At 46.7% G+C, this 23,954-nt stretch overlaps 1 protein-coding gene across 1 annotated transcript in view; it reads right to left on the bottom strand.

The window, feature by feature from the left end:
- HEPACAM (hepatic and glial cell adhesion molecule) overlaps positions 1-23,352 on the bottom strand; it is a 73,617-nt gene extending 50,265 nt beyond the window's left edge. The window contains exon 1 of the mRNA XM_050921708.1: positions 22,948-23,352. Within this exon, the coding sequence (XP_050777665.1) occupies positions 22,948-23,032 (85 nt within the window). The 5' untranslated portion in view covers positions 23,033-23,352. The remainder of the gene's footprint in view (positions 1-22,947) is intronic.
- Between the last annotated feature and the right edge of the window lie 602 nt (positions 23,353-23,954).

Raw genomic sequence — 23,954 nt, 5'->3', positions numbered from 1 at the left:
GCAGGGTGGGAATGCTGCATTCAGACACCTGTCGTCAAAGAGCTTGGCGGAAGGATCTCTGTTTCTTAAGGTGGTATTTTTATATGATAAGGCCAGAAGGGACAGCTGTGATTATCTAGTCTGACCTCCATTATAACAGAGGCCATAGAACTTCCCTGAATTAATTCCTGTTTGAACTACACACCTGAGTGCCTTCCATGTAAAAATCAGTGTCAATAACTGACCTGCTCACTAGCCAGGGAAGGAAGGTCAGGATCCAAAAAGAAAAGAAAGAAAGAAAGATTAAATTCAGTGTAGGAAAGGCAGAGAGAAGCAGCAGAAATGCCTTGTCGTGGCTGACGGGAAGCACGCCAGAGCCATGCTGGACAATCTGTTCCCAGCTAAGGCTCTTTCTCTTGCTGCTATAGAAAGGGGCTATTCCTTGTATCAGGTGTCATGGCAACAAAGTACTGGAACTGGGAAAGGGGGAGAGGGGCAGAGAGTGCTATAGAGACAGGAGAACCCAGTGAGAGAGCGAGGGAAGCTAGATTGAGAGAAAAAGAAAGAGAGAGAATAAAGAGTGAGTGAAAATGTTTGATGGAAAGAAGAACAGAGAAATGATTGAGAGAGATGGGGAGAGGGCAGTAGGAGAAAAGGGAAATCGGCAGACGTGTGGAGGACAGGGATAAAGGACAGAAATGTAAAGTAGGGAAAGTGGAGAATGGAGCCCACATTTCTACGAAGAAATACAGTCTTGGCGGAACTACCATTAAGTGGATACATAATTGGTTAAACAACTTCAAACAAAGAGTAACCAGAAATGGAATGATGTCAGATTGTAGATATCTCAAGTGGGGTTCCACAGGGATCTGTTCTGGGCCTTGTGCTATTTAACATCACTATTAATGACCTGGAGTAGGAACAGACAGCATATTGATCAAATCTGCAGATGACACAAAGCTCGGGGGTGGGTAGGGTTGCCAACACTTTGAAAGACAGAGCTAAAATTCAGAGGGATTTTGATAAATTGGAGAACTGTGCTATAGGTAACAAAATGAATTCATCAAAGACAAATGTAAGGTGCTACACTTAGGGAAGAGAAACCAAATGCACAAATACAGAATGAGGGGAACCTGGCTTGACAGCAGCACTGCTGAGAAGTCAACATGAGTCAACAACGTGATGCTGTTACAAAAAAAGCAAATGCAATTTTAGATTGTATTTACAGAGGCATGCAGGTCATGGGAGGTGATAGTACCCCTCTAGTCGGCACTGGTTAGGCCTCAGCTGGAGTAGAGTGTCCAGTTTTGGTCACTACTGTATAGAAAGGATGTGGAGAAACTGGAAAAGATCCAGAGGTGAGCAACAAGGATGATCAAATGGATGGAACACAAATCATACGAGCAGAGGCTGAAGGAACTGGGTATTTTTAGTTTGGAAAAGAGGAGATTAAGGGGGGATATGATAGTCATCTTCAAATACTTGAAAGGCTGCCATAAAAAGAGATGGAGAAAAGTTGTTTGCTCTTGCCACAGTGGACAGGACGAGAGGCAATGGGTTCAGACTACAGGCTTGGCTACACTTGCGAGTTACAGTGCAATAAAGCAGCCTCGGGCACCCTAGCTCACTCCCCATCCACAATGGCAAAGTACGTAGAGCTCTCTGACTCCGCAGCTACAGTGCTGCAGGTTTTCCACCTTGGCAAGTGGAATAACATTTGCTTCGCCCCTGCTGGAGCACCGCAATGCCAGAGTGGACAAGGTGTTGCACTATTGCGCTGTGATCGGCCTCCGGAAAAGTCCCCTTAAGTCAAGTGGCCCCTCGTCATTGTTGTGAAATCGGCTGCAGGAATGCAGAAATGCCCTTTCAAAGCTCCGTTTTGGAGAAGCCGGTTGCTTATCCATTTACTGTTTGCCTTGAGTGAGTGAGAGAGAGAGGCGAGGGGGAGAGGGGTCTGAATTACAAAACAGCATGCTGACACACTCTCAGCACCCCAAAAACCCACTCTCTCCCCCCACATACACAAAACACACTCCCTGTCACACTCCACCCCACCATCCCCATTTGAAAAGCACATTGCAGTCATTGTATGCTGGGATAGCTGCCCATAATGCACCGCTCCCAATGCTGCTGCAAGGGCCACAAATGTGGCCATGCCAGTGGGCTGTCAGTGTGGACAGATTGCAGCGCTTTCCCTACTGCGCTGTACGAAGGCGGGTTTAACTCACAACACTCTACATCTGCAAGCATAGCCATGCCCTAACTGTAAGCAGAGTAGGACAATGGAACAGATCGCCTAGGGTGATGGTGGAAGCTCCTTCACTGGAGGTTGTCAAAAGGAGGCTGGATGTCCTTCTGCCTTGGATGAGTTAAATACAACAAATCCTGCATCTTGGCAGGGAGTTAGACTAGATGACCCTTGTGATCCTTTCTAACCCTATGGCTCTAGGTTTCTAAGATGTGAGTGAATGACCCTGCAGGCTGGATAAAGTGATGGGAGATTGAAATCCCAGTATGGGGCAGGGGGAGATGCTGGAAAAGGTCATTGAATATCTCTGATTTCTATGGCTAAGGCCTGCATCAGGATCTTGGCAGGGATGGGGTTCTGGAAATGGCAAGGCTGACAGTGCTGGCAGATTAGTGACTTTCAGATAAAGGAGGATGTTTGGGGCCTGTGGTGACTCCAATATTTTTGGACTTTGGAGCAAGCTAAGGCCTGAATTGTCCTCCCTGATTTTTTATCACTGCTTCTCCTCTGGATGCTCCTCCACAGGCTCTCTCATGGTGGTTCCTCCTCTCTTCTGCTTTCTGAGCAGGCACCACAGGACTTTGTCCTTGGGCCCCTCCCCTTCTCATTTCACACTTTTTCTTTGGGTGAGCTCCTCAATTTGTACGACTTCAGTTGCCTTCTCTCCACTCAGGACTCAATCTGACCTCGCTGGTCCTGCCTCATCTCCCTCCATCCACCCTGCCACAGGACCTGTCTGACATTCCCTTCTGCAGGACTCACTGCCAGCTTTAACTCCACAGGTACGTCTACACAGCATTTTGGAATGAGTCTTTGACCCAGTGCTCTAAAAATAGCTGTGTAGACTGTGCATTGAAGTTGTAGCTCAGGCTGGAGCTTGGGCTCTGAAGTCTGGGGGGTGAGGGAAGGGAGGGGCTACTTCACAGCAAGTCTGTACAGCTACTTTGAGAGCACTGGAGTGAGTCCCACTAGCCCAAGTCTGTCGACTGGGGCTGGGAGGCTCGCTCCAAAATGCCGTTCAGACCTACCCTAGGTGGCCAGAAACCTGTCTGAATGGATTTCAAGGCCAGCAGGGACCATTGTGATCATCCAGTCTTCCTCCAGACATAACGCAGACCTGCCCCCAGATAATTCCTGTTTGAACTACAGCTGAGCTTTTAGAAAAAAAATCGTGATTTAAAAACGTCCAACGATGGAGACTCCACTGCAGCCCTTGGTCAGCTGTTCCACTGGTCAATCACCCTCATTGTTATGGTTTATTTCCAGTCTGAATTTGTCTAGCTGTTAGATTGAAGAGCCCATTGCCAAATGGAAGCCAGTTGTGGTGCACAGGTGTAATTTATAAAGTCATGTGTATAAACCTGTAAAACTGAAAATGGCTTGAAACTTAAAAGCTGGACAGCAACAGACCACTCATCCCAGCGATGACTGACCTTGGTGATATTCTAACCCAAAGAGCTCTCAACCACGCTTGTAGCGCTTTCCATCTCTTGACAGCGACTCAACAGTCGTTCTAGGATTCAGAGTGATGTTTTCGGTTATTCGTGCAGGTTGTGTTGATTAGTGTGTGGATTGTGTTGTGCTGAGAGATTGGTGTTGATTTGTGCAGGTGGGGAAGAAGGGGTGTGCGCTGAGGTGAGGGGTTGTGCATCTTTGAATTATTGTGTGTGCTGGTTGTGTTGATTTGTGTCTGGCGGAGTTGTGCTAGGATATCAGTGCAGGGGATGAATGACGGGTGTGTGCTGCCATGAGGGGCTATTTGTGTTTGGGCATGGGTGGCGCATGAATCGCCGACTGGGGGAGACTAGTCCCCAACCCTGCCCCTTCTGCAACCCCCCAACCCCCGCACCAGAGTCCAGAGCTCGCCCACAGCGGCCATCGGCCCCTGCTCCAGACTAGGCTCCCCAGTCCTGAAGCACCGGGAGGGCAGGTGGTGTGGCCTCAGCCTGAGCTGGGGCCACTGCACAGGGGGGTTGGAGCCACGGCAAGTGGGAAGGAGGATGGGGGGAGCCTGGAGGCAGAGCAAGGGTGGGGCCATGCCTGGCTGTTTGGGGAGACACAACCTCCCTCAGCCTTTCATACCCACCGCCCATGGTTTGGGGTTATTGTGTGTGCTGGCTGTGTAGCTGTGTGGGTGGTTTTTAACAACTGTGGTAGTTGGGCCCCGTAATCCACCATTCGTGTGGTCTCCCTTGAACAACCAATGAAATGGTTGCATGCAAATTTACTGTAGAATAAGAGTAGTGATTGGTGAGTTATCTTTGATATCACAAACATCTAGGACTCTTGGCATGGCATAGATACATGGCTTACTGTTGCACGGGTGTAATTCATAAAATCAAAATGACTGAGAACTTAAAAATTGAATGGTAACAGACTGTGAATTCCAGTGATAATTTGTCTTCATGATATTCTGAACAAAAAGAGGTCTCAGCCATGCTTGTAGTTTTTTCCCTCACTTCACACTGACTCAACAGACATTTTAGGCTTCAGAGTGACACGGAGAATGACAATCTTGGATTCTTATTATATAGATTTGTTCTCTTTATAGGTACTTGCAGATCATGATCAGGTCATCTCTTTACCTTCCCTTTGGTAAACTAAATCAACTCAGCTCCTTGAATCTATTATCATCAGGCAGGTTTTCCAATCCTTTAATCATTCTTGTAGCTCTTCTCTGACACCTTCCAATTTATCAACATCCTTCTTGAATTATGAAGACCAGAACCTGACACAGGATTCCAGTAACAATTGCACGGGTACCAAATACAGGGTTAATAGAACCTCTCTAGTCATACTTCAGAATCCCCTGTTTATAAATCCAAGGACTGTATTAATCCTTTTCACCACAGCCTCATACTGGGAGCACATGTTCGGCTGATTACTCATCATAACCTGCAAGACTTTTTCCGAATCCCTGCTTCCTAGCATAGAGTTCCCGATTTTGTAAATAGGGCCTATATTCTTTGATCCTAGAAGTAAATATTTACATTTGGCTATATTAAAACACAAATTATTTGCTTGTGCCCAATTTATCAAGCGATTCAAATTGCTCTGTACTAATGACCTGTCCTTTTCAATATTTACCACTGCCTTAATTTTTTGTGTCACCTACCAACTTTATCAGTGATGATTTTATATTTTCTTCCTCGTCATTGATAAAAATGTTAAATAGCAGAGGGCCAAAAACACATCCCTGCAGGACTCCACTCGAGACACATCTGCTCAGTGCTGATTCCCGGGTTACAATTATATTTTGAGACCTATCAAGTTAGCAATATTTTAATCCATTTAATGTGTGCCATATATATTTTTGTATTGTTCTAGTTTCTTAAACAAAATGTTGCGTGGTACCAAGTCAAATGCCTCATAGAGGTCTAAGTATATTAAATCAACACTATTACCTTTAAGAACATAAGCACAGCCATACTGGGACAGACCAATGGTCATCTAGTCCAGTATCCTGTTTCTGACAGTGGCCAGAGCCAGACGCTTCTGAGAGTTGCAGGTTTAGGGACACCCCAGAGCATGCATCCCTGACCACTTTGACTTATAGCCATTGAGGAACCTATCCTGCATGAGTTCCACAGGTTGATTAGGGATTGTGTGAAGTACTTTCTGTCACGGAGTCACCGGGCGATGCTCTGGAACTGCTCCCCACCAAGCCAGTCAGGACTTTGGGGAGCCTCCTCTCCCTTGGAGCAGACTTGTTCAGGGCAAGAAGCTCACACGTCTTCACCTCCTGGGTCTCTCCTTGGAGCATTCAGCATCCTCTGCCCCTCCGTGCGCTTCCCACAGCGAGCCCACCCAGGCGGGGTCCTGGGGAAGCCACAGGGTCCTGCACCCCCACTTTGCAGTCAGACGTGACTCTCAGCCAGCCAGTAAAACAGAGGTTTATTCGATGACAGGAATAGGGTCTAAAACAGAGCTTGTAGATACAGCAAACCAGACCCCTCGGCCGGGTCCATTCTGGGGGGCAGTGAGCCAGACCCCCCACGTCTGCACTTCACTCCTCGTCCCCAGCCAGCTCCAGACTAACAACCCCTCCCAGCCCCTCCTCTCTGCTCAGCTCCTTTCCCAGCCCAGGAGGTCACCTGATCCCTTTGTCTCCAACACCTTCAGCTGACACCTTTGCAGAGAAGGGGCCCAGGCCATCAGTTGCTAGGAGACAGAGTGCCAGGCATTTAGGTGCACTGGCCCCTTCCTCTGCAGCAATCACACACTCTTATTCCACCACCTAGATATTAAGAACTGCTTAGGGGACACTGAGGCACCAACACAGTATTCAGAGCAAACATTAAGAACATTCCGGGTTCGTCACACTTTCTTTTGTTTGTTTTAAACCTGATACTTAGTAATTTCATCAGGTGACCCCTATATATTGTGTTATGTGAGGGGTTAAATTACACTCTCCTATTCACTTTCTCCGCACTATTCATGCTTTTATAGACCACTGTCATATCTCCTCTTAGTCGTCTCATTTTTAGACTGAACCGTCCCCGTCTTTTTAGTCTCTCCTAGTACAGAATCTGTTCCATACCCTTAATATTTTCATTGCTCTTCTCTGCACTTTTTCCAATTCTAATATTGCTTTTTGGATATGTGACAATCAGGACTGCATGCAATATTCAAGGTAGGGCATACCATGAATTTATATAGCAGCATTATGATATTTTCTGTTTTATTATCTATCCTTTTCCTAATGATTCCTAACATTCTGTTCGCTTTTTTGACTGCCGCTGCACATTCATTGGATGTTTTCAGAGAACTATCCACAGTGACGCCAAGATCTCTTTCTTGAGTGGTAACAGCTACTTTAGGCCCCATCATTTTGTATGTATAGTTAGGATTATGTTTTCCAGCATGGATCGCTTTGCATTTATCAGCATTGAATTTCATCTGGGCCATTTTGTTGCCCAATCACCCGGTTTTGTGAGACCCCTTTGTAACTCTTCGCAGTCTGTTTTGTACTTAACTATCTTGAGTAATTTTGTATCATCTGCAAATTTTTCCTCCTCACTGTTTACCCCCTTTTCCACATCATTCATGAATATGTTGAACAGCACTCATCCCAGTACAAATCCTTGGGGGACCCTGCTATTGACCTCTCTCCTTTGTGAAAGCTGACCATTTATTCCTACCCTTTGTTTCCTTTCCTTTAACCAGTTACTGAGGTATAAAGAGATCTTCCTAATTATCCCATTACTCCTTACTTTGCTTAAGAACCTTTGCTGAGGAACCTTGTCAAAGGCTTTCTGAAAATCCAAGTACACTATATCCACCCTTGTCCACATGTTTGTTGACTCCCTCAAAGAATTCTAATAGATTGGTGAGGTGTGATTTCCCTTTACAAAAGCTGTGTTGATTTCTCCCCAAAATATCGTGTTTATCTATGTGTCACTCTACTCTAGCAACACCATCAGAGGACCCAGCCACATGGGACACACCATCAGGGGCTCATTCACCTGCACATCTACCAATGTGATATATGCCATCATGTGCCAGCAATGCCCCTCTGCCATGTACATTGACCAAACTGAACAGTCTCTGTGTAAAAGAATAAATGGACACAAATCAGACATCAGGAATGGTAACATACAAAAGCCAGTACGAGATCACTTCAATCTCCTGGGACATTCAATAATAGATTTAAAAGTAGACATACTTCAACAAAAAAACTGTAATTTTCACTCCATGCATCTGAAGAAGCAGGGGGTTTTACCCATGAAAGCTTATACCCACATAAATCTATTAGGTGTCACCGGACTCCTCATTGAAAAGGTTTAAGATTACCCAAGTCCCATCAATTGAAGTCTAGAAATCTTAAAATGCTTGACAATGTCACTCATTTGGAATAAGATGTGTAATTATATGAATCAGTGGGTAGTAGGGGCAGGAGGCTGAAGGTAGCTGTGACAAACTAAATAGACGGAGGCCCTAGCAATGCCTAGGAGATCACAACTGGCTTTAAATGGCCCCTTTGCTGGCCACAGCAGCAAAACGTCCAAGGGCTGCCTGGGCCATAATGAATGCCTCGGGCTGTGCCCAGCTGCCATGCCTAGCAATGACCCTGTAGGTATGCATTCAAGCCACCACAGTGACAGAGTGTGGAGGACACGTACTCTACTGCCACCAGCACCGAGCCTGTTCTGTGAATAGAGGTCACTTCCTTGGCTATGGCTGCGTTACACAACCTCTTCCCGTGCCCTGAATACAGACTGTGCTGCAGACTTGTGTGAAGGGGAGGACCAGGGGCACTCCAGAAGGCTTGGGGCCTGAGCAGAAATCCTAGGCAAAGGAAGATGCAGCAGGAAGAGACAGGGTCTGTTTGATGAAGGCCTTTTTTGCTCAGAGAGTGGGCTATTGTTCTGAGCTGTCTGATAGGAATGTCTCCTATCCTATAGAGACAAAGGGCCAAGTTAATCTTGCTGTCAGTCCTCGGTGTGTGCATGGCAGTGGGGTTCATTGTTTGATCTACAGCCCTGGAATAGAGGGGCTGCCGCTCTGCTCGCCTGCCCCCTGCTAGTCCATGCAGAGGCAGGGCTGCTATTTGCAGTCAGTGCTTTGGAGTCTGGAAGAGAGAGCTGTGTAAACAATGCCTGGCTAACAGACAGCACAGGGAGGAAATATTCCATATCTGATAGGCCGCCTCCGACAGGACATCGGCCTGCAGCCTGGACGCCGTAATCCAATGGCAAACAAAACCCGTATTGAAATGCAGCGGGGGAAAATGACTCATCTGGGTGACAATTCAGTATCAGATTAGGAGCTGTGTGCAGGAGCATAAGAAAAGGCTTAAACAAGTCTGAAAGTCATGAGACCTATTAGTATGCAGAGCATCTCCTCCTTCCTGCTCCATGCAACCAGCAGAAAAAGCTATTTCTGCTAACGAGTGATCTAAAGACAAAGGCTGATGAAAAAACAAGTTTCTGATTCAGACATCCCCTTTCCCAGGGAGAAGGATGTGTGGGGCAGAAGTAGGGTGACTATATTTCCCAAAGGGAAAATGGGACATCACGAGGGGCTTGCCTGAACCCCACCATGTGGGGCTGACCTGACCACTCTCCCAAGCTTTCCTCCCCACATGCGGGGGTAGGCAGGGCTCAGGCGAGCAGCGATGCACACACTACACAGGGTGACTATATTTCCCAAAGGCTGGGACTAGTGTTGCTGCTTGCCCAAGCCCTGCCTGCATCCTGCCGGAGCCCTGCTTCCCCCCGCCACCACCCACATGGGGCTGGCATCACTGCTCTCCTTCCCGCCCCCCACGTTCCTCTGCACCCCACTTTCTTGATACAGTGGACATTTGTCCCATTTGCTCTTGCCAACTGATCAGTGTCAAAAGAGTCGAGATGGCTGGGACAGGGCTCAAAAAAGGGTCTGTCCCAGCCAAAATGGGATGTATGGTCCCCCTAGATAGAAGGGGTGAGAACTAGGAGCACCCACTCTATGACTAGACTGTCCACGCTGCTGTCACTGGGCAAGTTAAATGGGCCGAGCCCCTCCCATCCTTTTTCAAATCTCCCTTAAACTCACTACATGCTTAGTCAGGCATCTCTGATCCCCTGGCTGGCCCTCTCTACCCTGGCTGCTCTGCCTGATCCTTTATCACTTGTGCTGGACCTGCCCAGCTAACGAGCTATGCTCCCTAGGGCAGGGAAGTTCAGCCAGATTTGCAGTTAAACCTACAGAGAGGTGCCTAGTGGACTATACTAAAGCACCTAACTGGTCCGGCACCTAACTCCTATGAAAATCAATGAGAGTGAGGCACCTAACTCACATAGGCACCTTTGTAAATCTGGTCCCTTGTCTTCCTCTGTGTTTGTGCCATTCACAGCTCTAACCGTGTCTAGCTAACATCCAAGCCTGACTCGGCAATGCCGTGACCTTCCTCTGAGTGCGCTTACCAAGCAAACGTTTCCACAGGTATTTATTCATCAAGCCTTGGGCCAGTCCTGACATCAGCAGGATCTCTGGCTCCGTGTGAGATGAAGGGGGAGAGGCAGAAGTTATCCAAAGGCCCTGGGCACGGGGAGATTCTAGGAGCATATGCCAGACTTTTCCTGCCAATGGGCTTTAGTCACCTGCCAAGAGCTGCTTTCTCCTGTTCTGGATGATGGGGAGTAACACAATGAACATGCAGAGTCATAGAACTCCAGCAAGCCCCACACAGCCACACACCACTGCCTGTTCAACTATCATGGCAACTTGCAGTTGCTTTGGCCATCATCTTCCCCAGGGTGCACTCACCTCGTCCACAAATAAGAATAGGGCAACATGGTAGATATAGGTGAAACGTTCTCTTAGGGATGGGTATCTATGGGGGAAGGTGGAGTAGGGCAGCCTCTGTGCCTCCCCACCCTATATCTTCTCATAGGAACTCAGGCCCCAGTGCTGGGGCTGGGAGGGAGGGATCTCGGGAGACACCCTGGGGCGCCTCGGGATTTCAGCACAAACCTGTACAGAGATGGCGCTGTGACAGAGGGGCGGGTCACTGGCCCCAGCATGGCCAGTGGGGAGCCAAAGGAGGGTGAGGATAGATGGAAGAAGTGGGAGAGAGGGGAGACCATGAGGGAAAGGACAAAAACACAGGGGAGTGGGCTTTCCTCTTCCCCTGTCTCCAGCTGCCAAACCTCATCCAGCACCTACCTCTCTTCTCAGGGCAAGTACCTCACACAGGGCCAGCACAACCCATTAGGTGACCTAAGCGGTCGCCTAGGGCACTAACATTTGTGGGGCGGCGACCAGATCTTCGGCCGCCCTGGTCGTCAGCAGTATTTCGGCAGCGGGACCTTCCGCTGCCTCTGTTGGGGCTGGTATTTCAGGGGTGGGACCTTCCACCGCCTAAGACACCAAAAAAGCTGGCAGCGCTCCTGACCTCACACTTCCCCTAGAGAAGGGGAGAGCATGACATATGGGTAGCTGACATTAGGTAACTGCAGTTAGGCATCTTAGCGAGAAGTGGCCTGATTCTCTGAAGTGCTAAGCAAACACACCTCTCTTCTCTCTCATAAATTTAAAGGTTTATTCGGCACCTCTGAAAGCTGATTTTAGGCAACTTAACTTTTGAATGTTTTGGTCTCTGAATATAGAGGCTTTTTTTTCCCACTTGTTATAGAAACAGTTCAAAAGCTAAGATCTTGACACACTGCTTAGAAGGTGCATTTTTGCAGCCTTTGACATTAAAATCATGTATCTGCCGTGTCTTTGAGGATTGTTTTGAAAAGCATGGAAGTTAAATCATAATGGATTTAAAATCTTTGTCCTAGTCTTAAATATATTTAAGTCAACACTTTAAAATTTAACACTGAAAAGTACTGGCTTGAAAAAATCAAAACACTACCTTAAATTTTACAGTAAACAGCTTAGAGCTCATATCTTAATAAGATGAGCAATGCCTCTATATTTGCACAAATTGGGCCTTATTCTGAAGTCATGGGCTGGTGTGAAGTTACACCACCTCCAATGTAAAACCTGAGATTAGAATAAGGCCTGTTTGTATTCTTGACTCATCAAGGCCGTTCCTACGGCTGCGGAAGAGATTATTCTGATTCAGTAGCGGGGGCGGGGAGCAACAAAGGATAAATTGTGATCAAGCATGGAGAGGTAGGTGAACCTTGTGTTAAAAAAAAGTACTCAAAGAGTAGTTATTAATGGCTCCCAGTCCTGCTGGAAAGGTATAACGAGTGGGGTTCCGCAGGATCTGTTTTGGGACCGGTTCTGTTCAATATCTTCATCAACGATTTAAATCTTGGCATAGAAAGTACGCTTATTAAGTTTGCGGATGATACCAAACTGGGAAGGATTGCAACTGCTTTGGAGGACAGGGTCAAAATTCAAAATGATCTGGACAAATTGGAGAAATGGTCTGAGGTAAACAGGATGAAGTTCAATAAAGATAAATGCAAAGTGCTCCACTTAGGAAGGAACAATCAGTTTCACACATACAGAATGGGAAGAGACTGTCTAGGAAGGAGTATGGCAGAAAGAGATCTAGGGGTCATAGTGGACCACAAGCTTAATATGAGTTAACAGTGTGATACTGTTGCAAAAAAAGCAAACGTGATTCTGGGACGCATTAACAGGTGTGTTGTAAACAAGACACGAGAAGTCATTCTTCCGCTTTACTCTGCGCTGGTTAGGCCTCAACTGGAGCATTGTGTCCAGTTCTGGGCACCGCATTTCAAGAAAGATGTGGAGAAATTGGAGAGGGTCCAGAGAAGAGCAACAAGAATGATTAAAGGTCTTGAGAACATGACCTATGAAGGAAGGCTGAAGGAATTGGGTTTGTTTAGTTTGGAAAAGAGAAGACTGAGAGGGGACATGATAGCAGTTTTCAGGTATCTAAAAGGGTGTCATCAGGAGGAGGGAGAAAACTTGTTCACCTTAGCCTCCAATGATAGAACAAGAAGCAATGGGCTTAAACTGCAGCAAGGGAGATTCAGGTTGGACATTAGGAAAAAGTTCCTAACTGTCAGGGTAGTTAAACACTGGAGTAGATTGCCTAGGGAAGTTGTGGAATCTCCATCTCTGGAGATATTTAAGAGTAGGTTAGATAAATATCTATTAGGGATGGTCTAGACAGTATTTGGTCCTGCCATGAGGGCAGGGGACTGGACTCGATGACTTCTCGAGGTCCCTTCCAGTCCTAGAGAGTCTATGAGCAGGAGGAAACCATCTCCCCTTGTTCAGAGCAGTTCACGCAGGGCGAGTAACTACAGGGCGGCATCACTCCATTTATAAGCAGGAAGGTATCTGATCTCTCAGCCACTTGCCCTGTTACGAAATGTCCCCGATGTAAATCACACTGGAAAGGAGGGGGATAAATGGCTGGCCTTGGTGCTGTCAGGAACAGGGGGCTGCACTTCCAGGAGCTAGCTCCAGCTGTGGGGCCGAATGGGGTTGCCAGAAGCAGAGGGCAAAGTCTTTGGGTGTTGGGCCTATCTCCCCCCCGGCTCTAGGTTAAAGGCTGCAGTGCGAGGCAGCTCCCAAGGCAGCAGCACAGACACAGTGACCAAACTAATCAGCAGCTGCACAAAGGCAGCAGGGCAGCCTGGGCTTCAGCCAGGCCCAAGCAAAGCCAGTGGGGCCATTGTGAAAAGCCTCTCTCAGCCAATCGGTATCCTGCTTTGCTCCGCATTTCAGCAGTGACTAAGGAAATGTATTTGGGGCACCTAATCCTTTCTATTGTACAGCAGTTTTAGCTGAATAAAGAGTCTCTCACCGCACACGGATTTAAGTAACCCGGTAATCCGCAGAGATTGAGACTCAGAGAAGGGGCAGAGCGGGGCTAGGCCTGGCCTGAAAAGGGACATGCTTCTACGCTTCAGCCCGGAGGCAGCAGCTGGAAAGCTTGCCACATGGCAGGGGCTGCACACTGGCTTGCTGTGGTGGCAGCATTTCCCCAGAGTTGTTCTGTGAGCCACAGAGCTCCCATTATCATAACACAGAATTATAATTAACCCTCGTGTTGGTTACATACAGGTGTTTGGAGGCTAGGAGGGATGAGGGACAGCATGGGGCGCTATCATGCTGTTTGGGGAGTAGTGTGGCCCAGTGGTTTCAGCCATAGGCGTAGTTTGTAGGGCTGTCCATTAATCACAGTTAACTCACACTATTAACTCAAAAAAATTACTCACGATTAATCTCAGTTTTAACCACACTGTTAAACAATGGAATACCAATTGACATTTATTAAACATTTTGGATGTTCTTCTACATTTTCATATATATTGTATTATGTGTTATAATTGAAATCAAAGTGTATATGATTTTTATTACAAATATTTGCACTGTAAAAATGATAAAAGAAATAGTATTTTTCAAATCACCTTTGGGATGTTACATTATCTAGTGCCTTTGCTCTATAGCGTTGGGGTAGGTAACTGCCTAACCATGGTCAACAGCAAAACCAGCAAGTCACAAGCTGGGCTGTGGGAGCAGAAGGGAAAGAAAGGCCATGGGCAGATGGTGGTGGGGACAGGAGGGGATTAGGGGCAAGGGAGGGAAGTGACCAGGAACTGTGGGGGAAGGAGGATAAAGGCCTGGGCAAGCAGAGGGCCTGAGCCTGAGGGGAGGCCAGAGCCAGTGCTTTAGGAAGAAAAGGGGCAGGCTCCACCTACAAGTGTAGGAAATCCCAGGAGTGTGCGGGCTGGAAGTGTGGTGGATAAGGACCAAGCCAAGGTTGTGATGGACAAGGGAGAGGAGGAAGGAGGACTCCAAGGGTCGAGAAAGAAGAGGTGGGCAGAGGATCGATGGAGAGGGGAATAGGGAGGCAGGGGAGAGGTCGGAAGGCTGTTTGAGGAAAGTGAGAGGAAAGAGGGCTGGAGCATGAGGAAATGATGGAAAAAGGTCAGCTGGGAGTGGGGACAATGAGTGAAGTCTATGTACAGCACAGAGGGGAGACTGGCCACCATGGCCATCTACAGAGAGGAGGAGGAGGAGGAGGAAGATTCTACTCTACAAGCCGCTGAATGGCCATTGCATCATGGATGCAGACAGTGAGTCCAGAAGCTGCCATGCAGAAAATAGCCAGTTGCTAGGAGATATGGGTGCTCTTGTTCCTCCCTCTCCTCTCTGTCTGTGTGCAATCTGTATCCTTAATGCTTCCTCTGAGCCTCCTTTCCCCTGCAATTGATTTTCTTCTGCTTAAATGTTTATTTTCTCTATGACATTTCTCTCTCTCTCCCAGCCTCAATGTCCCCTGCATGCCTCCCCAACTCCAATGTCAGGCAGTCGCTCTCTCCATCTCTGGTACTCACATGGCTCCATTACTGTCACATCTGGCCGGCCAATGATCTTTAACATATTTAGCCTCACATTCCCCAGTGATCACCCTTTGCTTGGTGCCAACATAGCTTTTGACGAGCATTAGTTGTAAACCAGTAATAGAGTTGGGCAAAAATTTTCAACTATTTTCTTCCCCAAAAGGGGGTTTCGTTGAAAACAGGTCACAGAGCAGCAAAAGGGAAAATGAAGGTGTGACTCTGACACCCTGTAACTCTCCCAAAGTTGGGGAAGTTTTGAAATGTTACAGAGTGAAAAAGGAAAAGGAAAAAGTGAGGGGGAAAGAAAGCACAACAAAACATTCATTTATTGCACTCACTGCAAAAAGGAAAAGTGGGAAAGGAAACGTAAAAAGAAATCAAAACCTGATATTTTGGGGTTTTCAATGACAGATTGGAACAAAAACTTCTATTTAAATGAAAATAAACAAAAAAATTAATTTTTGTTTAGAACTTTTCCTGTGAAAAATTAAAAAAAAAATGTGAACGAAAATTTTTCATGAACAAACCTGTTTTTTCCATCATCTCTAGTCAATATCATGATCCCCAGTTCACTGCCGAGCAAACAGACACCGAGATTTGCCCCACATCATAGACCAAGTCAGTGTTACCGAGAACCTACACTAGAATCCAGGTCTCTTGTCTCCTAGGCCAATGTCTAAGCCACTAGATGACAGTGTGTCACAGGAATTGTCACTGGTCCATTGATATTGGCCATTATTAAGGCAATCAGACTTCCCTTGAAGTAAGCTCTGCATAACGCCCTGGAAAATGGGTGTCATAGAAGCACCGCGGCTCATTTCTGCAGCAGGTTTTCGAATGTCAAGTGAGTTCTCCTGTTAAAGTGGCTCAGTCAGGTATAGTATGAGGAAAGAATGTGAAAAAATGAGGCCTAATCTGTGGTTTAGCACTGCTAGAACGGATACATTTTTTATTCTTACGGTAAAGGGGTGCGGACGGTGTCCTGAACATTTTTGACTAATATGGTGACCAGCCCGGAAAGGCTGAGAAACATTGGCCTAGGGCTGAACTCAGCCTTGCAGCACCACACCTACACTTCCAGCACTCATGGCGGAAACAAGCTGCAGCTAGATTCTCCTAGGTAGTTTCTGACATCAGCAATACTAGCTGGGACAGAACATGTGCATCCTGGATTTGGTGGGGAGGGGACCTGAGTCTGCAAAGACCCTGAAGCACTAGGGAGCATCTCAATGGGATCCTACCTTCAAGACTCACTGCTCTGGGAGTAGGGGCTGACAACCCCCCAGCAGCAGGGGATCCTGTGTGTCAGGCTCTGCCCCCAATCCAGCCAAGCAGAGAAAATTCAGCTGACGGTGTAATGTTGTGGGCCCTCTCTGCTGCCCGCTTTTCCTGTCTGGGCAGAAGATTGGATCCTTGATGCTCCTTACAGGTGGGTGGGCCCTTCTGGATGCCCTATGCCACTGCCCTTGCCTCTTTGGAGGCAAGGTGGGTACCTTGCACCACCATTCAAAACACGGGACCAGAACTAGTGGGAGGCCCATGTCGTGTTGTGTCTAGTGTTCTGGATTGCCTTAATCCAACCCTGGCCAAGGCAGAGATTACAAGGTGCCATGGGTAAGGATGTGGGGCTCAGCTGAGAATGGTTCCCCTCTGCAGGAAGTGAGGGAATCTGTGTGAGACTGGAAAGTGTATTGGGAGCTCTGGAGATGGACTGCCCCAGGGCCAGGGATTCCCAGTGACAGGGACATGCTGGAAGACCTTGGCTGCAGACTGACTGAGTGGGGACTGGGAGGAGCCATTCATTCTGAACGGGGCTCTAGTCACAGGAGCCTAGGGCAGGGCTGCCAAGCATCGTGCAACTCGTGTGACATCCCCGTATTCAGCAGCCCCATCACGTCTGCTCACTGGCTCAGCAGGATTCTCATGCCATGGGTTGAGCTGACTGAAGGCAGCTGGGCAGTTCCCTATGGCCCTGCCCCACCAGTTCTTCTCTGTGCTCACCAGTGGGTGAGTGGCACACAGCCAGAGAAGGGAGTGCCTAGTCCAGCAACACTCCTAGCCTGGAACTGACCTCTTTCATCTCCCCTCTGCCAGGCTCAACCGGGGTGGGGGGGGGGATGTTCACCTGAAAGCTGGGGGAAATGTCTGCCTCTAGCCATTCATGATTACACTACAAGGAGGGGCCACTGAAAGGCCTGTTACTGCAGAGCCTTCCCTGACACAGACCAGCCACTCTTCTTTTAGTGACAAATGTAACCATGGGCTATTGGCTGCGTGTCAGGGACTGCAGGCCTGGAACACTGGACCACAGGGCTCTCACGTGCTACTCAGCTCCAACCTGCCACCCACTGACCTGCTAATTGCTTGCCAGAGTAGGACCCGAACCCTGGCAGAGGACTCCAGTGCAAGGATCTGATCTGTGGAACCCTGGGAGCCCTGCCTGGCTCCCAGCTCTTACTTAACCCAAGCCCAAGGAAAGGAAGTTGTCCATTCAGCTGGGTTCTCCCTGCTGAGGGCTGCTTCCCAGTAACACCTGCTTCTGTTCACCTGACCCTGCCTGCCTCCTGTCACCTGACTCTGTTTTGCCCTTTGACTTGACTCGGACTGTAGCCTCCTGGTATCTGACCTGGCCTGACTACTGACTCCTGCTCTGACCCTAGGTCATACCATCCATGCCCTGGTTGTGACACTGTGCCATTTACATGCCTGACATCAGTACGTAAAAGAGCTCTCTGTCCTGGAGAGCACTCAAAACCTGTCAGCTCAGACGTGACCCATCAGCCGACCCATCACCCCCCCGTGACCCTGGGGCCTGGTTATCCTGTTACCCCGGGGCCTGGTTATCCTGTTACCCCGACCCAATCATCCCACCTGTGACCCTGGGGCCTGGTTATCCTGTTACCTCAACCTCATCATGCCATCTGTGACCCTGGAGCCTGGTTTTGGGACACCTGGCTTTGGCCACTGCTGGAAGACAGGATACTGGGCTAGATGGACCTTTGGTCTGATCCGGTATGGCCGTTCATATCCCATTACCCTGACCCATCATCCCACCTGTGACCTTAGGGCCTGGTTATCCTGTTACCCTGACCCATCATCCTGGCAGTGACCTACGGCCTGGCTATCCCATTCTTGCACCAGGTTTAACTGTGTGAGTGAGTCTGTTAGCAGTAAACCCCAGTCTCTGAACATCTCTCCATCAGGCAGGGAGGAGAGGTGGAGATTGGTGTCCTGGCTAGGTATAGAGAAGTTGTCTGCTCTGATAAACTGGGCCATCAGCAGCTAAAACCTTGTGCCGGATTGTACATAGAAGGTTCCTGGGTTTGACCTTCCATGGTTATCTTGATCAACTGAGCCAAATCCAAACCAACCATGGTAGATGCAGATATCTAATGCACAAATGGAAAATCCAGGACTCCCTGGTGCGCACATGTGGTTCCCCACAACAGACCATCAAACATCTCACCCCCTACTGCCCAATATATAAATTGGAAGGAGGCATCACTGCAATAATTCTGCTACTCCTGATGTAGCCATTTGGCTTGATCAGCTTCAAGTGAGAGCGTAGTCGCTGTTCTACACCAGCCGTACAAAAGCAGCAGCAGCTAAAAGGGAGGAAAGGGCTGAGCTACATTAGTCCAAGCACATGTTGCAGTTCTATTTCATTGCATTTAATGGGGAAGGAACAAAGTGTTCCACATCAAAAATGATATTTTTAAATGATCAGTGGTGGCTTAGATCCACATTTTGCAGACCGGTTCCTTCTCAAAATATGTTTATTTTTAAGAGTCCAAAGTAAATATTCCTCGAGCCCTTACGGGGTGCAAACACCTGACCCTCCCAAAAGCATGTGTTCACTGCCTGCCGCCCCCTCCCTGAATGGCCCTACTGAAGGGGAAGGCACTTTGCCAAGTATGTCTTACTGCTGGGATCTACGGCTGTTCACACCGATGGACACTGCATCACTGACAGCAGCACCCATTCATGACTAAGCAGAAAGAACCGAGTGTTGCCTTGGTGACAGAGGCAGATGGAGTAGGACACACCTGTGTGAGGTGGGCAGAGAAGGCACGTATACCGAGTAGATGAAAGCAGCCAGTTGGTTGGCAGTACCTTACCCTGCAAGTGGTGCTCCGTCCTAGTCTCAGTCACTGTGAATGGGACTAGCAGAGAGGCAGGATCGGAGCTGTGCAAGGCACAGGGTGGGGCTGGCTCACGAAAGTAATAACAAAAGGGGATGGTAAAAAGGATGGGGGAAGATACAAGCACAAAGTCAAGATGCTCAGAACAAAATTAATCAAGGAACCAAAGGACACAAAGAGAAGAAATTATTGACTTGCCTGTATACCACTAGGAGTCTGGGTAACAAACAAGAGGATTTGGAATTGTTCATTGATGTGCATAATTCAGTCTAGTTGTTTTAATGAAACCTGGTGGGATGATGTGCACAATTGGAATGTTAAAATCAATGGTTATCTATTCAGGAAAAGTAACCAAGAGGGGAGGGGAAGTGGGACTCTTTGTCAAAAATGGTATTACTTGTGTCTGAGTCACTCATAACTCAGAAGAAAATTAACTTAAATATTTATGGATCAATGTCCTAACAGATAGAGCACAAGTATGTGTCTGCTACAGACCACCAGATCATGCCAGCAGACAGGATGACTGCTTCTATACACAACCCTTTTCCAATGTGTATGGAAAAAAAAGCTGTGAGATCATGAGGGACTTCAATTAGAGTGACTTATGGCTGAGGGGTCATGCAGCCAGTGCTAAAACATCCTTGGATTTTCCAAATATTATACATGACAATTTCCTGTGGGAATTCTTTATTAGACTTTATCCTCACAGATAAAGAGTCCCTTATCACAGAATTAACAATTAATGGTATCTTAGGTGCAAGTGAGTTTGACTTGATCACATTTATAATGTACAAACAATAAAGCCCAGACCAGTAGTATATATACTTGGTGCTTTAGAATGTTTAAAACAAGTAAGAGCCAAATCAGTTGGGAGGAAGAATTTAATCAGAACAGTATAAATGATAATTAGAAATTGTCTAAGAACACCTTCCCAGAAGCCCAAAAAGGCACAATCCCACAACTGAGGAAGAAGTTAAAAAAAACTAGTTAAAAAATGACCTGGTTTAGAGGGGAATTGATGGAAGCTATAAAAATAATATATAACAAATGACAAATAGAGAAAGTTGATAGTAATTAACAAAATCTGAAACAAAGTATACAAAATTGATAAGGGAAGCAAAGGGACACAAGAAGAAATCTATGGCCAGCAGAGACAAGGATAATGAGTTTATTATGTATATTAATATCTAAAATAATCCTAACAATAGTACCAGTTCATTACAAGATGGCACTGGTAGAATTATAAATAATAATGGAGAAAAAGAAGAGTGTTCAATAAACATTTCTGTTCTGTAGTTGGGGAAAATCAGATGATGTACTCATATTATAGGATAACACACTTTCCATTCCACTTGTATCTCAGTGACGTTAAATGGCAGCTACAGAAGTTAGACATTTTAAAATCTGCAGGTCCTGATAACTTGCATCTATGAGTTTTAAGAGAGCTGGCTGGACTATTAATGTTGATTTCCAGTATGTCTTGGAAGCCTGGGAGAAGTTCCAGAAGACTGGAATAATGCTCATGTTGTACCACTATTTAAAAAGGGTAAATGGATGACCTAGATAATTATAGGGCTGTCAGTCTGATATCAGTCCTGGACAAGATCATGGAGTGGCTGATATGGGACTCAATAAAGAAGTACAGGAGGGTAATGTAACTGATGCCAATCAACATGGGTTTACGGAAAATAGATCCTGTCAAACTAACTTGATATTTTTTTAATAGGATTACAAATTTGGCTGATAAAGGGAATAGTGTTAAAATAATACACTTAGACTTCTGTAAAGCATTTGACTTGGTACCACATGACATTTTGAATAAAAGCTAGAATATAATATTAACGTGGCACACATTAAATGTATTAAAATCTGGCTCACTGATAGGTCTGAAAATGGAACTGTAAATGGGGAAATCATCATCGAGCTGGTATGTTTCCAGTGGGGTCCCACAGGGCTCAGTTCGTTGGCCCTACTCAATTTAACATTTTTATCAATTACTTGGAAGAAAACATAAAATCATCCTTGATAAAGTTTGCAGATGACATAAAAATTGGGATGTGGTAAACAATGAAGAGGACAGGTCACTGATACCGAGCCATCCGGATTGCTGGTAATCTTTTTCAGAACCACTGCTACCCAGGAGATAGTCCCCCTGCCTGCAAGCATGGCCTGCCTTCTTTGTTCCTAGATGTATACATTTACTCATATTAAAAACACATATTGTTTGCTTGCATGCAGTTTACCAAGCAATCCAGATAACTCTGTAACATTGACCTGTCCTCTTCACTATTTATCACCCCCCAATTTGTGTGTCAACTGCACACTTTGTCAGTGACCATTTTGTTTTCTTCCATATCACTGATAAAAATGTTAAAAAGCATAGGGCCAGTAGCTGAGCCCTGAGGGACCTCACTGGAAACACATCTGCTTGATAAAGATGCAAATCCAGTGTCAGTGCTTTAGCCAAAGAGTTGCTGGCAATACGAGATGACCTGTAGCTGCTACAGCACATTGGACACCTTTCTGTGCCCTTCCTGCCTAGGCCCTTTCAGATGTAACCTAGCTCTGTGGGGTTAGGACAGGCTGAGAGTCTAGTTCCTCCATGGAAAGAGCAGATTTAACAGCCCTAGTGTTTACCTCACATTCCCATGGTTTACCTCCCTTCCTGGAGGCCTCTCAGTGATCAGTCAGCATCACTGGAGTGTGGGGTTTAGAGCTATTTGAACATACAAGCCATAAAAAAAATAGCACAGACTGTTCTAAAGAGAAATATCTTCATTCAGCGGCTGAAAGGACTGGGACAAACTGTTCCAAATGTGCTCACTGCACAACCAGAACAACTGAGTGGGACACTGGGGCACTCACAACTAGCCAGCAACTGGGCAGAGTCTAGCTGGCAGGAGTGGACTAACATGAGCACAACATGGTACCAAAGGGGACTTTTCAAAAGGTAAATTAAAGTAGAAATTTCCTCTTTCAGGAAAGCCCATTCCAGAGAGTGTGTCTGTACAATGCATGTGTGGGCTGCCACAAGAAACAGTGACATGGGAGACAGTTCTTCCCAGTAGCAGCTGGTGAAGTCAAACTGGATCCAGGCTCACACGCAGCACTCATTCAATTCCACATCTCTTGGGAGCTGGGATGTTGGTATGAACATAGAGGAGTTTGTTCAGGAGCAAGCTTTTTAAATAAACTACTTTTATGGCATTTCTACAGTAATATCAGGAGCCAGTTACTTTCCAAATGTGATCCAGTCTCTTTTACACTTTTACTCGGGTGTGAGTCAAAATGTATAGCCAGCAAGCATGGCAGGGATGACATAACATTTTGTTTGAACTTTCCAGCATCTCCAGACCTTGGCTTAGCATTAAGCACAGCTGAATTATGGGTCTCAAGTGATTTCAATTGTCTTTCCAGAAGAGAGTGTTAGATTAACTCACGACATCAAACTATCTTGCTTCTACAAACTCATTCAAACAGAACAAACACTCCCCAGGCGCAATTCAGTGTCTGATTTCAGACGCACAAACCAACAATGTGTTCTATAAGAAACTGCTCGTTAGTTCTTTGTTACATTGAAATGCAGCTGGAACAATCCTTCCCCAAAGTCAGAAAGCCGCTGTGTGAGGGGAAAGAAAAGGTATTCAGGACTGTTGCTTGAATGAACATCCTCTGATCGTGTAGGGGCTAAGCAGGCTCATGAACACCAGCATTCAGCTCCAAAGCCTCACCTCACCCCCATCTTCACGCCACACAACATCTGCACACCCTCTCCCACTTCCCAGATTCTTAAAGAGATTCGCTTTCCTACCTGAGTGGATTAGAAGAAGGCACACTAAGTGCACGAAACCTGGAGCACTAGGGACTCTGGATAAGGCTTCCCTTTCTCTCTTCATTTTGTGTTTAGCTTTAGGTCCCTCTCACAGACAATTGGCATGATTTGTCCACTCCAGGCACGTCCCTCAATACTGCTTGGAGTTGTTCTGCCACCGCTCAGCCCTGCCAACTTCTCTGTGAATAGACAGAGCTCTGTGTGTTGTTGAGTTTGTCTTTTCTTTTGGTCAGACCTGACACTTTCTGGTTTCATGAACCCTACATCCTCAGCGTCAGGAGATTAGCTGCCAGGACTGAGAAATAATGAACAATATCTCCAAATCTTCAATCACAAAAGTAACAGCAAAGGCCTGACTTAAATCTCCGAAAACAAGAAGCTTCTGAATCCCAGCTGACAGTGTCTTTTGCTCGCTCCTTGAGAGTGCAGCTCACACTGCATTGCATGTGCAGTTCTCCTTGAAATGCACCGGCAGGGCAGTTATAAAGGGTATTTGCATTTCCTGGCCTCTCGGGCTCAAGCCAGACACAGCATTGTTTTAAAGGGGTTGTGTTCTTTGTGGTAACTGTGCAGTGGAGTTTGCCAAGCTTCACTGGCTCATTAGATCACAAATAACTCTGCTCTGATGTCTCAGATGGTCAAATCTCTTGGGGTTCATTAAACAGGACTTTCCTTACAGGAAGTGGCAAGAGGAAAGGGGGACTGCTGCCCCCTAGAGGAACCCCTATTCCTGTAAAAAGGGTTTAGATACCGTAACCAATACTTTCCCTTCCTCATGGAAGAAGGGGCTCCTTCCTGATGCAGGATGCTATCTACTGCCCATTCTTAGAGCAGTTTAGGCTGAGGATATTTGTTGAGATTCCCTCCAAGACCTTTTCCACTTGGCTTGTCCAGCACTACAGCATTGCCATGAGTGGATTTTCCATACCATACCCTTCTGCTAGGCAGGGCCAGGAGCAATAAGGGCTAAGTTCACTATCTAGGGG

Source organism: Gopherus flavomarginatus, chromosome 13 (genome assembly GCF_025201925.1).
Source record: "Gopherus flavomarginatus isolate rGopFla2 chromosome 13, rGopFla2.mat.asm, whole genome shotgun sequence".
Classification (NCBI taxonomy): Eukaryota; Metazoa; Chordata; order Testudines; family Testudinidae; genus Gopherus; species Gopherus flavomarginatus.
The sequence above is the reverse complement of the archived record's forward strand: the minus strand, read 5'-3'. Positions and strand labels throughout refer to the sequence as shown.